General features: G+C 42.5%; 2 protein-coding genes across 4 annotated transcripts in view; both read right to left on the minus strand.

The window, feature by feature from the left end:
- The window catches only part of dachc (dachshund c), a 37,581-nt gene extending 21,744 nt beyond the window's left edge, over positions 1-15,837 (minus strand). For 2 of the 3 annotated variants that reach the window (XM_089012768.1, XM_089012769.1), the window contains exons 1-4: positions 15,697-15,837; positions 14,428-14,547; positions 8,235-8,367; positions 5,377-6,049 (exon numbers count right to left, since the gene is read on the minus strand). In XM_089012768.1, coding sequence (XP_088868894.1) covers positions 5,377-6,049; positions 8,235-8,367; positions 14,428-14,547 — 926 coding nt within the window. In that variant the 5' untranslated portion in view covers positions 15,697-15,837. The remainder of the gene's footprint in view (positions 1-5,376; positions 6,050-8,234; positions 8,368-14,427; positions 14,548-15,696) is intronic. The other variant, XM_089012771.1, reaches the window with a different exon arrangement.
- mzt1 (mitotic spindle organizing protein 1) lies at positions 15,650-16,501 on the minus strand. Its single transcript, XM_089012806.1, has 3 exons — positions 16,235-16,501; positions 15,994-16,139; positions 15,650-15,877 (listed from the first exon to the last, which is right to left on the minus strand). The coding sequence occupies exons 1-3, from the start codon at positions 16,284-16,286 to the stop codon at positions 15,854-15,856; spliced, it is 222 nt and encodes a 73-aa protein (XP_088868932.1). The 5' UTR covers positions 16,287-16,501; the 3' UTR covers positions 15,650-15,853.
- Between the last annotated feature and the right edge of the window lie 53 nt (positions 16,502-16,554).

Raw genomic sequence — 16,554 nt, forward strand, 5'->3', positions numbered from 1 at the left:
AAAAAACAAATAAATCAATAAATAGGAGTATTAAATCAATAAATAAACAAATAGTGAGAAAAATAACTAAACATATACATAAACAAAAATAAATAAACAAATGGACAAATAAATAAATACATAAATAAATAATGGGAATAATAAATAAAGACACACAAAAATAAAGGGATAAATAAACAAATAAACTGATAAACAAGTCAATAAAAATACAAAAACATTTAATGATAAATAAATGGATGAATGGCTAAATAAATGAATAGACAAATAAATGGATAAATAATTACATATATAAACAGGTAAATAAATAAATGGTAATAATACATAAATTCTGAGAGTTATAAATAAAAACAATTTAAAAGATAAATAAATGGATAAATGATGAAATGAAAAAAAACAAATAAATAAATAGTGAGAATAATAAATAAGAAATGGATAAATAAATACATAAAGATAGATATGTCTAAGTCCTCCATGAGCAAATTGCCTTAAAAATGAGGAACGTGGAAATATTTGATGGTTAAAAATGAGGTGAAGGCACACCGCCGCCGTCGCCGCCTCTCTACTTTTTGAAAGCTTTTGAAAAGAAAAAACAAGTGAGGGTTCCAATGCCCAATTCCAGTTCCCACTCGATCACGGACACCCGATTCCCATTTGGGCGACACCTTTCAGGAAGCCGTCAATTCGCTGCCATCCACACATTTAGATGAGATGATCTCGCAGGGAAGGAAGGAAAGGACATTTCACAGCAGCAAAAACAAAGTACAGGAGCTGCTGTCAAGGCAGCCACTCTCGCGCCGTCCGTATGTTCTTTTCCCTTCCACCAGAGGGCAACATTTGCCTTTTTTTGTCTCCATATTAGCGCTTTGTTCCAGCTTCGGCTGTTCTTAAAACGCTATATAAACCAATGCATTTTTTGTATTTTGTACATTTGTTATTTAGTTTTTTTTTTGTTCTTTTGACTTCAAGACGGCGCCGCGAGAGTGGCTGCCTTTCCAGCAGCTCATGTATTTTGCTTTTCTACTTTCATTTCTTTCATAACTTTGCTGCTGTGAAATGTAAATTTCTCCACTGCGAGACTAATAAAAGCAAATCCAATCCAATCCAATCCGCCCCCATTTCAAGCTCATATAACTCCAGACCCATATCACTTAGGAATTAACTCTTTTTTCCTGATAAAGTATCTTACGCTGCATTGAATTGCTCTGTTGTCCTAAAACTCAATATTCAGTGGGCCCTGCAATTTGAGTGACAACGACAAAAAAAAAAACATATTTTTCTGAGTTTTTGTCTAAACTGTCGAAAAGTCAAAACTTGCCTATGACACATGCACCCCCCCCCCTCCCTGCTTTTTTTTATTGTAACAAGAGCTCCGGTTTGTCACTTTACCCTTCTTTTATGGGTCACCATACACACACAGTTGCACAGCTTGACCCGATGTGCGTTTCCAAAAGAGAAATGAAACTGTTCCTTTTGTGAGAGCGACAAAGAAGGTCGAGGGACGAGGGGATCGGGTTGCCTCCTCCGGCGCCGTGTTCCCTCGCTGGAACTAATGTCATTTAGCAAGCCAAACACGCGGCCGTGACCATGCGTGCGTGCGTGTTGTTCCACCTTTCCATGAATTCTAAGTGGGCTGTGGCAAGTGAGACAAAAAAAGTTTTTCACGGTTGAGTCAGCAGGTGGGGGCAATAAGCGAGCTAAATAGGACACTTCCGTGAGCGCTCCTTCAACCGTTTTCATTTGGGCCTTGGAAAATCCATGTTGAGCCCGTTCCGTCATGACGGAAAGCAAAGCAAGGCTCTTGTTGTTTGTCCTCGGCGGCTTAGACGACCATTGGCGTCATAAGCGAGAAGGACAGAAAGGCTCTGGCAATATTTTGCTTTTGTTTCCTCCCCGACTGCCAAAAGTGACACCAAAGTCGTTTGAAGACTTGTAACGAGCCATCGCATTCAGTTCAGACGTCCGCGTGGATAATTGAGAGGCGGCGGGGGCGGCGGAGGATGAGCGCTTTTTCTGCCGTTCCCATTAACACCTGCCTGCCATGGACGGAATCCCCTCAGAGACCGACGGAAAGCCTTCTCTCTTTTTTTTGTTTGAGCTGCGGGGCCTCACGTGTGGGGAGCGCAACCACAAAAGAGGGAGTTTGATGTCATTGCTTTGGCTTATTAATATGGAGTCCACTTTTTGCTTTCAACCTGCAAGGTCGAATGTGATCATGAAACGGGTCGGGGTATAAGGCACACCTGAACTGTCTAATAAGGTCAGTATCAAAAGGTCATAAGGTTGACTGGGAGGGCGATATCTGGTGAAAGCGTGCCAGGCTGTACCGCACTGGCATCAGTAAACGTAAGTTGGTAAGAAGGGCTGGGGGCTATGGGGGCTATGGGGGGGTCGCTGAGTGATATCTATCATATCATTGCGCAAAAGCAACTGCGGGATCATCGACAACAGATAAGAGGAGAAAAAAAAGATGTACAGAAATCTGATACACAAATCACGAGTACATTTGAGGAGTTTTGATAGCTCAACACTCTTTTGTATTTCACACAAAAAAACTTTCCAACGCGGACGGCAATTCATCAAACTAATACAAAGGTCACTATGCTCAACAGCCAAAATATTGATGGATTTATTTACATGCTTTTTATATTCTTACATTTTTATATCAATGTCTTGTTTATTGATGTATTTTTCTACTTTTTATTTATTAGTTTTTGTATATTTATATTTTTACATTGTACATGTTTAGAATTTTAGTTTATGTTTACATTTATTTATTGAATGAGTTATTTTATTGTATTTAGTTAGTTATTTGTATATTTATATATATTTTGTCATTCTTACATTTTAGATTTTTATATTTATTTATTTTTATTTTTTGATTGATTGGTTTTAAGATATTTATGTTTTAAGATATGTACATTTATTTGTGTTTATTTATTTGTTTTTTTTTTTAAAGTTTTTATTTTGCCGTTCTGATATTTATTTCTTTATTCAAGTATTTCTTTCTGTATGGATTTATTGATGAGGGGAGGCGTCCATTTGATTTGAAGTCTCGGTGTTTGTTGTGGGCAGCCACGAGCTTAAGATAAGGCCTGTATGATCCCCGTAACAATATTGATACTCATCCATCCATCCTGAGTCGATACTTTAAGCCAAAGTCGACGTGATGCCGCTATAAAAGGAGACAAATCCGAGTACTCAAATGACCTCGTGGGGGGGGGCAAAGGTCACCAGTGTTCTTTCAGGTCGTTACCGAAGGGAAGAAACATACAAAAAATGCCAAACAAAATGGAGGAACCGCACGCTAAGCGGCTAACCTGACTGACTCAAGGTGCCGATGAGCCACGCCCCTTCAAGGCATTACTGCCCATTTTGGTTTGAATCGATTCTTCCGCGACGAATGACTTTTGTAAAGGACAAAAAATGTTTGTTATATCATGCGACGAGCCACGTCCAGAAATGATTTACGGTTGGGCGGATGGCCGTTTTTCAATCCCCATCCTTGTTGACACGTCCTCATCTACATTTAGCGGCAGGTGTAAATTGGATCATTCGCACGCCGGGGAGCGGGAATTAACTAGCAAACAATAGCAATTCCCCAAAGCGGGAGGGGGCGGGGGAGGTCGTGCGAAACTTTTGCTAGCTCATTTGAGCGCTTAGGAGCCAATGTAACCCCAATTCATCGGCGCCAACGACCCACCCAAGATGGTCACCGTTGGAGTTGCGCACGAATTGTATTTAGTATTTTTATTTATTTTTTTTTTCATTCAAAGAAAAAAAAAAGCCATCTCATTTGCATAAGCTCATCATAAATACCAAGAATTCATTTAATCATCTCCTCTGTTCTAAGGCTCCGGGCTAAAGACTGTTGATATGATAAGACGCCGAGTTATTAAGGGAGGAGAGAGAGGAAGAGTGAAGGGATCACAGAGTGAGCTTGTCCTGATTTCAGCTGCCGCTTGGGGCCAAATGAAAATTAATTAATTTCTGTGAAGAATCAATTTCTAAGAATGACACTGTCAGATTGTGCGCATGTGTGTCAGTCTGTGCGAGAGATCACAGCCCACGATAACACCACTAAGTTTGCGTGTTGTTTTTGCCCCCCCCCACCCCTCGATGAGGATTACTCCAGTCCATTATCTCCGCCGTCAGCGCTCTTATCATGCGTTAAAATTATGATTAGCAACAGAGCAAGAAATTAAATGTGGCAAGTCAAAAATAAAACACACACACGCACACAAGCAAAAGTTAAGCGTCTCCACTGGGTCGGAGATGACATATCCTGCCTGGGCTATTAGGGGATTAATTTGCCACCATCCATTTGGAATGTTCTGTTACTGTACTTGAGTGTAGTTTTGAGGGCAATGATGCATTCGAGGCACTCGGGATTTCATGTACGCGGCCTGACTTGATTGACGCAAGAGGACCTTTGGCTTGCCTTAAATTAACGATTCCCTTGAAAAAACATCTGATGAGCCTCGTGAAATTATCTCATTCGGTTTATATCCTTTTTCAACGTATTTTTATGACAACGACTATATCTCTTTTTCTACATCTACGCTAGTCACCTGTTGCCAATAAGACAACAGAATATTGCTTTTGCGTTTGTCAAAAGGGGCACAAATTCACACCGAGCAACTAAATTGTCAGTCGACTAAGAGCAGATCAGCATTTTTTTTTTTCTGTATCAATCTCAGCAAAAAAAAATGGAAGCGGTCACTGGGAAATGACCACTTTCTCTGATATTGATGATATGAACAGATTTTTTTGAGCAAGTGAACATATTTTGGTTCCATGAATAAAGTGATCCCACAAGCCCAAAATATTAAATTAAGTAAGAGTAAACCAAGAAGAGCAAAAATAGGTGAATAGCAGACATTGCCCCCAAAACGCTTGAAATCGCCAATATGATTACAATTGACCACAAACGGTGATCTCAAAACAATTGCAAAGAGGCTCATGGCATTTCATACGCTCTGAAAATGTAGCTTGTACACAAAAATTATGTTCAAAAGTTGTTCAATGAAAAGTGAATTTTCTGGTGGGGAATAGAGTGCATGAAATGGCAACTTCATCATGAATATGTAAGGGTGTATTGTCATTGATTGAATTAAACGCAGAAAATTAAAGCGAACTAAACACACAAAAGCGTTTTGAAATTCTATTTTTAACTGTTTTTTTTTCCAGTTGTATTGACATTACCTTGTTTAAAAAGACTCGCGAATGGCCGGGGGAAGACTGTACCGTCGTGAGACGTTTACGTGGCCTGGGATTTTCTGCATAGCATTTTCAGAGGAGCTGAGGGTCGCTCAGCCAAAATCACCCCCCCCCCCCCCTTACCCACCCAGTCCGAACCCCCCTGGCGAACGGTCTCACCTGGCGTTGGTGCAGTCGCTGTAGAGCGTCTCGAAGTCGCGCCTGGAGATGAGCTTGCATCGGTTGACGCCGGGCTGGATGGCCCCGAGTCCCCGCAGCACGCGGACCTGCTCCACGTTGCACACCACCGGCGTGATGTCGAGCCGCTTCAGCTTGGTGTAGACGGTATGGAGGCCGCCGACCAGGTGCTTGAGGAACACGTCGAAGGCCTGCGGCAGGCAAATGAGCTCCGTGTTGCGGACCCTGAACGACGCCAGCTTGGCTCCCTTCACCTCCACCAGCCGGCACTCGTTGTTCTGCGGGCTGCTCTCCACCGGGGACGGGCTGGCGTACGCGGGCCTGTTGGCCGCGCCGCCGCCGGAGACGACGCTCTTCAACCGGCCGCCGTTCGAGAGGAAAAGGTCCGCCCGGAACTGCTCCGCCGGGGGAGCCGGCGAGGAAGTGGCGGAAGTCGCCGCGGGTGGAGGCGAACGAGTGGCCGGCGACGCGGAAGTCGCCGTCGGGTGACGGACCGGAGCGCCCGCGGGAACGAGAGTTCCCGGAGCTTCGCCGGGAGTTGCCATGTCGGTCGAACCAAAGCGAAAGGCAACTTTGGGAGTCGAGCAAAGTAACTTGGTCGCTTTTCGGGAGGGAAAAAGGGCGACGGGCGGACGATGCGACGACGGATCGGAGCCTGAAAACAGATCACATCGTTGATTGCCAATGGAGGCTTGGCTCACTCACACGAGCGGATGATGCTCCTGTCACATTAGCGAGCACAAAGAGGAGGGACGAGTCCGCACACAATATGTTTCTCTCTCTCTCTCTCTCTCTCTCACACACACACACACACACACACACACACACACACACACACACACACACACACACACACACACACACACACACACACACACACACAGAGAGAGAAACATATTTACAAATCATCTCAATTAAATTAATAGTGGTCATGAGTCGAAATATGGCATCCAAAGCCTTTCTTCAGAAACATATATTACTATCTTAGATTTATCATTGTAATGTGCCCAATACATGTATAGCCCCTCAAAAATAAATTGCAGAATTTGTTAGACGCTCCCCAATTTACAAACAAGATCAGGTGAACTCGTTCGTAAGTTGCTTCCGTGCTATATTTTGTACGGAATGTATGTTTAAGGCTTTTACAAGTCACTTGTATTGGTTTGTACTGAAAAATAAACATTGAATAAAGCATAGATATGTACATGTACAGCCGGAGAGAATACTACATATGTTCCGATCAAAATGTTCGCAATTATCATTGTTCGTAACTCGAATGTTCATAAGTAGGGGAGCACCTGTATTTTTTAAAGCAAATACGTATGTTTTAAATCCTAAACTTGAAAACAAACCGAATTTCTTGAAAGGCTACTGGTTGGTTAAACAAATCTGAATTCAAACAAAGTTGCTCAAACCACGTTTAATTTTTAATCAGTAACCACGGTCACATAATCTGAAGACACTTATAGTTCTTACAATTATTTAAAAAAACTATTCAAAGTGTAAAAATGGAGTGTTTTATGTTCAGTACTCTCAAACTTAGATTGGAACAGATTCGATGGCCCTATATATATATATATAGAAAGTTACATTTCACAGCAGTAAAAACAAAATACAGGAGCTGCTGTAAAGGCAGCCACTCTTGCGGCTCCGTCTTGAAGTCAAAACAACAAAAAACACAAAATAACAAATAGTGCAGAAAGCGCTGAAGATTGAATGACTGTGTTTTTGTGTTGTCATATTATTTTTGTTGCTGTTGTGACTTCAAAATGGTGCCGCAAGAGTGGCTGTCTTTACAGCAACTCTGAGATTTTGTTTTTCTACTTCTTCCTTCTCTTCCAGAACTTAGCTGCTGTGAAATGGAAATGTCTCCACTGTGAGATGAATAAACGCTAATCCTATGATGATGATGATGATTATTATAGTACAGCCATTTGTTTTGAATGAGCAAAGCTAACCGCTGGGATATATTGATCAATTTTTTTCCCCCCAGGATAAGGAAAATCCATTGAAAATGACAAAGAGTGAGAGGCGGGCAGGTGCCATCTTCAAGCAAATGAGGTTGGAATGAATTTCAATCAATCACCATTTGCTCTTGAAACCAATGTTGAAAAAAAGCTGGCTCACAAACGACATCCAAAGCTCATAATCGGCTCGGGCGACAATAACCTTGTCTTGACAAACGGCCCCCTTTTTTTAACCTGTTCCCGCACGCGCACCCGCTTGTCATTTCCATATGGCGCTCGCTTGCAGTCCCTTTTCAAAGTGGCTTTCACGGAACACTGTGCCCAGAATGAGTGAGTGCCCAAGATCTCCAGAGACCATCTCGCCATACCACAACTTGTGTGTTTCGGAGGGGGGGGGGGGGGGGGGTCGACTTCACGCTCAACTCAAAGAACGCTTTTTTTTGGCCCCACCCCACCCTCTCCAATAAGCCCTCTTGTGTTTTTTAATTGGCAGAAATTAATCTTTAGGATGTAGATGGTAGATTTACATTCATTAAAAGTCAAGAGAGGAAGCCAGGCTTGATGCTAATCAAATCTGCTTAATTATGCTTAACATGAGTATCTCCAGAGGGGAAGAGGGGGAGATAGCAAACTCCAACTTGTGACTTTTTTGCCTTTGATAACTCCTTCCTGCTGAGTCTGGCCTTTTCTTTGCCAAATAGAAATGTCACTACTCGGGCGCTCGCCCCGTCTGTAGGCGAGACGTGCGCCAGCGCGGCCGTCGGCGCTAATTAGTCGCGTCGCACTTGAAATGTGCCGTTTAACCTGCCGCCATATTGCAAAATGATGGCATCTATAGGTCAATCGCGCCCCGTTCAATGATTGCGTGCTCACCTTTGACGCTGTTAGCGTGACATTTTTTTTCCATCCGTGATGTCAGGACACTCCGGTGGGGGGGGTAGCTGTGTCTCACAACAGGAAGGTCACGGGTTTCATTTGCACAGCCGCTATTGTCGTTAAGCGCCCCCTGAAATCAAACAATGCACTGATTAGCGGAAACATATCTGCTAGCTTCTTTTTTTAACGTCCTTCGCGACTTGGGTTGTGTTGTCAAATGTTACACATTAAGGGACACGCTCCCCCACCCCCCCAAAATATATATACACCCAAAAAAATATATATATATATATATATATATATATATATATATATATATATATATATATATATATATATATATATATATATATATATATATACAGTGAAACTCGGGTTTTCCGTTCTTGTCCAATTTGGTTTTCGACCAAAAATCCTGTTTTTCCAATCAATGTATACAACCAAAATTTGGTTCTCAACCAAACACACCACTCGACTAGCCTCCACTTCCTGATACGTCACTTCCTCGTGTCGTGCTTCACTCATTGTGACCGACAAATGATTCTGATAGTTGAATATGTTTTCTTTTTATACGAAGAAGCGGAGGTGTTTGGCTGAGATCTCCCCAAATGGGACGTTGATCCTCGTGTAGCGTTCCATTGTGAGTCCACGTTTTTCATATTGTTCGATCACGATTTAAAAAAGCAGATGTGTAGCCTCGATTGTTAGCAGACAAATTTGTATTGTTCAATAACGATTTTTTTCAAGCTGATGTTTTTATGTATCAACGTTGATGAAAATAAATCATATTCGGTGTGTTGAATGGTATGAGTGCAAAATGACAACTATTTAGCCACTCACAAGACCTGAGAGTATTGTGATGAGCGAGTGACCCCGAAGGCAACACCGCAGCCACTTCCTGTTCACTTGCTTATTTTGGACACGTCTCCTCTCACTGTACTTATCCAAGCTTCGTCTCTTTTGGCCAACGTGCAGTAAGATGGGGAGTGGGGAGTGGGGGGGGGGGGGGGGGGGGGGCATGTGTAGGTGGCCGGATCAGCCGATGAAGTGTAAATAGCACTCAATCTGTTCTCATTAGAGGGGGCAAAACCATACCAGTGGCTTTGCCTCGATTAAAAAAAGCCCTCAGGGTCTTGGATAAGTGTGTGTGTCATTCCATGAGATTGGGGGGGGGGGGCAGAATGATGCTTTGGCATTTGTGTCTTCAGAAAGGCCACCGCCATCAACGCCGCCTAATTCTATGATACACACTTTTAATCTGAACAGACAATCCGTCTCGGCGCCCGCCGGCATCATTCAAATCAACTTGGAGTGAAGGATGTGTGTGCGTGTACACTTTTGAATGAAAGAGGATGTCATTGTGTTTTGATATGTGATTAGATGTCTCATTGGGTGTCTATGTGTGTGTGTGTGTGTGTGCGTGTGTGTGAGAGAGAAAAGCTCCAACACACACCCATGGCACGCCGCCCTATGATAATGCGGATTGATTATGGATATGATAATGAGAGGCCGGCCCTAGCGTCGCGACCTTCACAAGGTCTAATTGAAACAAGCGTCGGACCTCTCAAGCACTTATCAAGTCACACGGCACATCATTAATCACCAAGAATACAAGCTGTCGTTGTCACACACACACGCACACACATATACTCTCTGTTTGACGAGCACACATTCTTTGCCTTGTCCACTGTCTCTCTCGTGCACACACACACACACACACACACACTCATACACAGATATACCCACACGGCACATAATGCGAGCTGTCACTACAATATGGCTGCTCTTGTCTTCTTTAAAGTGGAGTGGACGGCTCGGCTCGTCCACCCCCATGTCTTTATTTTCTGCCAGAAAACTTGATGGGGGTGGGGGGGCAGTCTATGGTGGGATTCAAGTGAGATTGAACAAAAATAAATAAAAGATACCTACAATTTGATTCTCTTCGATTTAGACAATGCCTGGGGTTTTTTTCATGTTTTTTTTTTCGCGTTTGCTTTTCTGTTAACACAATGGATGAGAAAAATGATGATCTGCCAATTTACAGTATGCACAGAACTTCTATCTATCTATCTATCTATCTATCTATCTATCTATCTATCTATCTATCTATCTATCTATCTATCTATCTATCTATCTATCTATCTATCTATCTATCTATCTATCTATTTATCTTGTTAGCTATCCATCCATCCATCCATCTATCGATCTAGCTATCTATCTAAATCACCATTTATTTCACTATCTAGCTATCCATCCATCAGCTAGCTAGGTAGCTGGATGGCTAGTTTGCTATTGCTCGCTATTGGATCTCTATATCTATCTAAAAACTACAACTAATACAAAAGTTAAATAGAAATGTAAAAAAAAGAAGTATCTATCAGTTAGCTAGCTTTCAAATCTGTCTATCCAACCATGGATTTGTCTAATGTATTCATTTCTGTTCTTCACTCCGGCAAAAGCTGACCAGATTGCACACTTTTAAATGATGAGCGATCGATCAACAAGGAGAAAATACACATTTGCCGGCAAAATTCAGACCGAAGGCATTTTGTGACATCCAGTATTTTTGTGGAGGATCTGAAGTTAAAATGCAAAGCAAGCGTCTCTCTTGTTCTCGCCACATGGATTGCAATGACGGGCAAATCGTTAAAAAAAAAAAACAAACCCGCAAGTTTGTCATTGTCCGCTAACGTTGGCGAGAATGTTCACCAATCCAGCGAACCCGAGCAGCTGTCGGCTCACAGCCTCAAAGGCGAAATTCAATTAGGCCGTGTTGTTTTACTAGCCGCTTTTATTAGCGGACAATTTTACAAGGCTGCGATTGCGGCTTGCCGATTACGGCGGCATATGGTGCCTACCTGTTCAACGCAAAAGCGCTCAATGCCGTCTCAACGCCTCACTGAGCCCCCCCCCCCGCAGACCATAAACTAACATACTCGTTCCTACATTGTGGAGTCAGTCAGTCGCGCACTCAGATAAGAAGAAAGCTGCTTTCGTTGTCATTGCGGAGGGAAATGAAATAGTGAGTGGCAGGCGGCTAGTGTTAGCCGAGGTTGCTAATTGTTATTCAATTAAGACATGGCGTGAATGACACCAATTAATAGTTGAAAAACAAGCAGGCAAATATATGATTAGCACGCGTCCTGAGCAGAAGACGGCTAATTACAACTGTAAAATCAATCAATCTGATATTAATCGGCTTGGAAAGGATCCAAAAACAACAAAGTCAAGCAAAAGACTTTGGAACTTGTTGTGTTTTTTTGGATCCAACCGATTTTGATTGCCGCGCCATTATCCCGTCTAATGGCTGCTAACGATCCCTAAAAGAGTTTACGATCCAATTTCCTCACCGTTGAATTTAATTGGCAGCTAAATAGTTTCATATGAAAGGTTTTACAAGTGTGTGGCGTATTTAATCAAGGGTGCGCTGGCAACAAGGTCACAAGAATTTCTCGGAGGGCAAACAGCAGGTGCGCCGATGAAGCAAATCAACGAGACTCTGGGACGCCTCGTGCACTGGAAAATCGACAACGCACAACAAATTCGTCAAGAACTCGTTTTGAACTCATTTGAGTCAAAAATCATGATTGTGATTGTGGTTTACGGATGACAATTGGAAATTTTAATTCCGACTTTAGCAAGCATGATGGAATGCCACGAGTTTGATTTGCTTTCGCGGGCCGAATAAAATGATGTGGCGGGCCAGATTTGGCCCCCGGGCCGCGACTTTGACACATGCGTTGTAGTGTTTCTTAGGCCTTACGTCAGGTTATTTTACTTGGCTAATATTATAATAATAAGACATTTCATTTATCAGCGCCTTTCAAAACTCTCAAGGTCACTTTACAGTCGCAGGATAAGTTTTTCTGTGGGTGAGCAGTGCTAGCCACACGCGCTCACTCAACCCAGAAGTAACTCAAATAGATAGAAAGCCAGCTAGCCAGCCAACAGATACCTAGCTAGATAGCCGGCCAGCTAGATAGTGAATAGATAGCGAGCTAGGCAGCCAGTCAGATAGCTAATAGATAGCAAATAGCTAGCAAATGATAATAATAATAATAATTTTATTTTAAGCGCCTTTCAAAGCTCTCAATGTCACTTTACAGTCACAGGATAATTTTTTTTGACTGTAATCTAATCTATCAACCATAACAAAACAAACAAAAAAACAAAATCAACCAACATTTTTCATGCTTGGGTGCCGATAAAGCGCTGGTTAGAACTCTGGCAATGTTTTTCCCCTTCCACGAGGGGGCAGCATTTGCCTTTTGTCCATGTTAGCGCTTTGTTATTGCTTCAGCTGTTGTTAAAGGGCTACATGCGTCAACATGCCCCCATTTCAAGCTCAGATAACTCCAGACCCATATAACTTGGGAATTAACTCTTTTTTTCTGATGAAAGAAGAGTGCCTATTGGTGTGTTGAATGTTTATGTGTTCCTAAAATTCAATATTGTGTGGCTCCTGCAATTTGAGTGACGATGACAAAAGCCCTGGCACTGGAGTGGTCATATTTTTGCACATCATTCGGCAGTGAATGAGTTAACAATAAATAAACTATGAACAAACAGTGTCAAACAAAATCCATTTTGGAATATTCCATCCATCCATTTTCCCGGAGCACTTCAACCTCACAAAGATGAGAGGAGGTGCGGCAAATGTCAATCAAATGTTGCTCTTCATTTGGTTTTGATCATCTAATGAGCAGCCAAAACCGGACTTCCATCTCGTCAAAACAAAACAACGAGATCCGTACAGGCTCCGTTCGTTATGATTGTTCATCTGATCTTGGAAAAATTGGTCATCCCCGCCGCTTTCTGCTTGATTTCTCACTCCGAAGTGAAGCGTAAACAGCGCTTGATGTTTTTTTTTTTCCCTCAATCTCGACGCACTGTCCGTAATTTAGCTTTTCGCATACTAATCAGTCTCATTATTTTTTTGGTACCTTCCGTTTTCCGCAGCAGGAAACATTACGGCACCGCTAGAGTCCTGCGCTTTTAGATGAGAATGCCCTCCTTTCTTATGAAAAAAAAAAAAAAACATAATAATAATAATAATAATAATAAGTGAGGGGCCAGGGCTAATTATCAGACATCCAAACATAAACACCTTTAGAAGTTTCCGTTGCTACGGCCCGCTTGAAGTTGGCGCAGTCATGTGACCTGACCGCTGCCCTAGTTGAGCAAGCAGCCCTCCCCCATTTTTTTACATGTTTATGCATATACGGCCGCTAATCTAGCCAGTCAGGACTGTGGGATTTGGGAATATTTTTGTTTTACGCCAGTTCAAAGTGTCTGGAGGGGATCAGGAGGAACACATCAAACACGCAAGACTCCCACGCCCACACTCGCCAATCAAGCAACTGTTTCTTTTTTTTGCTTTGTGGAAAGAAAAAGAAAAGGATTCACACCGTGGGGGCCTTTCTCCATCTGCAACCCCCCCCCCCCCACCATCTTGTGTCAAGGATGAGCCGTGTTGCAAACTTTGGATGATGGCAATAGTGATGGGGAATCGGATCTTTTGGATCGGCTCACTAAAAAGAGTCGGTTCTTTTAGCTCCAAAATGACTCCTCATTTATTTTTTGTTGCTTGTATTCATTTCCTCCCAAAAATAATGTACAATGATATGTAAAACTTCCGGCTCGGCTCGCTAAAAAGAGCTCATCTATTTATTTATTTTGTTGTTGCTAAAGTTAATTTACTCCCAAAAATAATTATATATGTACATATAAAGTCTCGTTATATGGATATTCTCGGGAGTCAGAAAAAATATCGATATAACCGGACTATCGATATATCCGATCCTGCGGCATGTAAATTTTCATAGAAATAGTATCGTAATAAGCAGTACTAGCGATATAACCGATATCCATATAACCAGACTTTACTGTATATATATATATATATATTTTTTTTTTAATTCATGTGGCTTTATGTATATTCTTGTGTGTGCTACTATGGATTTTGACCAATCACGTGCAACTTTAACCAAGGGGGGGGGGGGGAGTCAGCTCTTATTAAGAGCCGGCTCTAAGAGCCAGTTCGTCCGCGAACGACCTGCTGCCCGCAACACCCAACCTCAGAAAAGCGGCAGATAATGGATGGATGAATGAATGAATAAGCAAATAAATAAAGAAATGGAGCACAAGTGTTTGAAGTGCCGGCCTGTCAGTCAAATGGGAAAATGCTTACGCCGACACCCCTGCGCTCACACGCTGACTTCCTCTGAGGGCTGTTATTGTCAGAAGGCTTAAGGGTGTGAAGAGTAGCGGGTGGGTGGGGGAGCGGGGCTACCCCCTTATTTGTAGACATCTGAAAGCAGCAGAGGCGAATAAAGTAAAAAAAAAAAACTAGCATGAAAATGGACCCCCACCTCCACAATGAGGCCCTCATACAAAGCCCTCGCAGACGAGAGCTTTGTTTCAAGCCTTCACATTCAGCAATTTTGCCCCCCCCCCCCCCCCCCAGAAGATGAAGAGAGATACTTTTGCAGACAGCGGAGAAATAAAAACTATGCGGTAAGCTTCATTGTGGGACGATTAAAGGTTTTCTGATTCTGCTCACAGAAGTGGCTTGTAAGGTTGATGACGTCTAACTTATTTCTGGATGATCAGCTTCTGGCATGTAATATGCACGAAAATAAGAAAAATGCTTTCTTATACTCAACATGTCAATCAGTGGCGTTTCTATGGCCATGCTGAATGTAAACATGACCATCTAAGGGGGAGCGCAGGGGAGGTGAAATTGAGCCAGATATGTAACCGATACTTTACAGTACAGCTCAGCTCCCGTATTGATTCTCCCCGGCGTGCTCCAGTGAGAAGCCCGCATCGGCCTCGGAGAGAGAGGCACTGTCATAAAAATGCATTAAAATGCTCACAATATAGATACGGATGGTTCTTTTTTTCCATGTCCCTGTGAGCACTTAATGAAGTGACCCTGGAGTGAGAATCTTTTTTGAAATTCCCTGACGGACGGATGACCACTCGACATTTCTGAAAAGTTTGGGGACAAAAACAACGCCGGACTTGGACATTTCAAATCGATTGAGAGGAAGAAGGTCGTCACAGCACCACATAGTGGCCTTTCAACGTATTGTTTTGATATGGACATTCATACACTGACTATATATGGATAATAATAATATACATTAGCGTTTATAAGCGCCTTTCAAAACTCTCAAGGTTGACAAGGCTGTCTTTGTGTTGTCATATTATTGGTTATTTAGTTTTTTTGTTCTTTTTTTGAAAATGGCTTCCTTTCCAGCAGCTCCTATATTGTTTTTCTACTTCTTTCTTTCCTTTCCCTTTCGTAACTTTGCTGCTGTGAAATGTAAATTTCTCCACTGCGAGACAAATAAAGGTAAAGTACATCCAATCCAATCCAAATATGTTTAAAATGACACTTGTATCACTTTGGACATTAAACACCATTACAAATACATTTATTTTTTCCACTTACAATTGATAAATAGCTGATGCTGAGTGCTATTTTTTTCAGGATTCAAATTGCCTGAAATCTGCAGCCAAGGGCGGGCATTAAGGGACGGGAGGGTCCAGAGTGAGGGACAAAAGACAGCTGCAGTCCAACTCGGGACACCAAAGGAAAGGTTTTATCTTCAGTTCGTGCAGTTTTCAGGAACCTGTAACACAAAATAAAGACAATGTCGCGTCAGCACAGTGAGACTGTTTTTAGACATCATTTGCGTAAATGTGATGATATTAAGAAAAAAACAGTGTTGGTTGGATTGATGATGACCTTGAGGGTCTCGGAGGCTTTCCTCAATTCCTTAATAACGGAAGACAAAGCTTCCGGGTTGATCCCCTGCTCACACAATCTCACACAGATGGACAGAGATTCCATATCCAGGTCAGTGTTGAGCAGCCTCGAGATCTCCAGTAACACTGATGGAAAGATACACGAGGGGGAAAAACAGGCGTGATAACCCGGGCAAAAGCAAGCGATCGGAGAAGGCGTTTTGTGAAATGTCCCCCATTACCGGCCATCGTCTCTCGGACCGCATTCAGGTTAGCGGAGGGTGCGCTCGCCATGGTAGCCGATGGACACTTAGCTAACTTGCTAGCTGGCAGCTCTCGAAACACTATAAAGACCGCACGGGCGGATATAAACAATTCAACCGAGCGAATATAAACAACGTGCACATTTCCTGATTATTTTATAAAGGTGACAAACAACCGCGTCCCTTGGAAATTAGACCAGCGAGCGATAAACAAGCTAAACAAACTCGCTAACGACACTGAGCCTGACGGAGTAAAGGTAGAGAAGGCGGAAGCGGATGTGACGTCGATCGACCCCGAT

Source organism: Hippocampus bargibanti, linkage group LG13 (genome assembly GCF_051943395.1).
Source record: "Hippocampus bargibanti isolate YZ-2025 linkage group LG13, ASM5194339v1, whole genome shotgun sequence".
NCBI lineage: Eukaryota > Metazoa > Chordata > Actinopteri > Syngnathiformes > Syngnathidae > Hippocampus > Hippocampus bargibanti.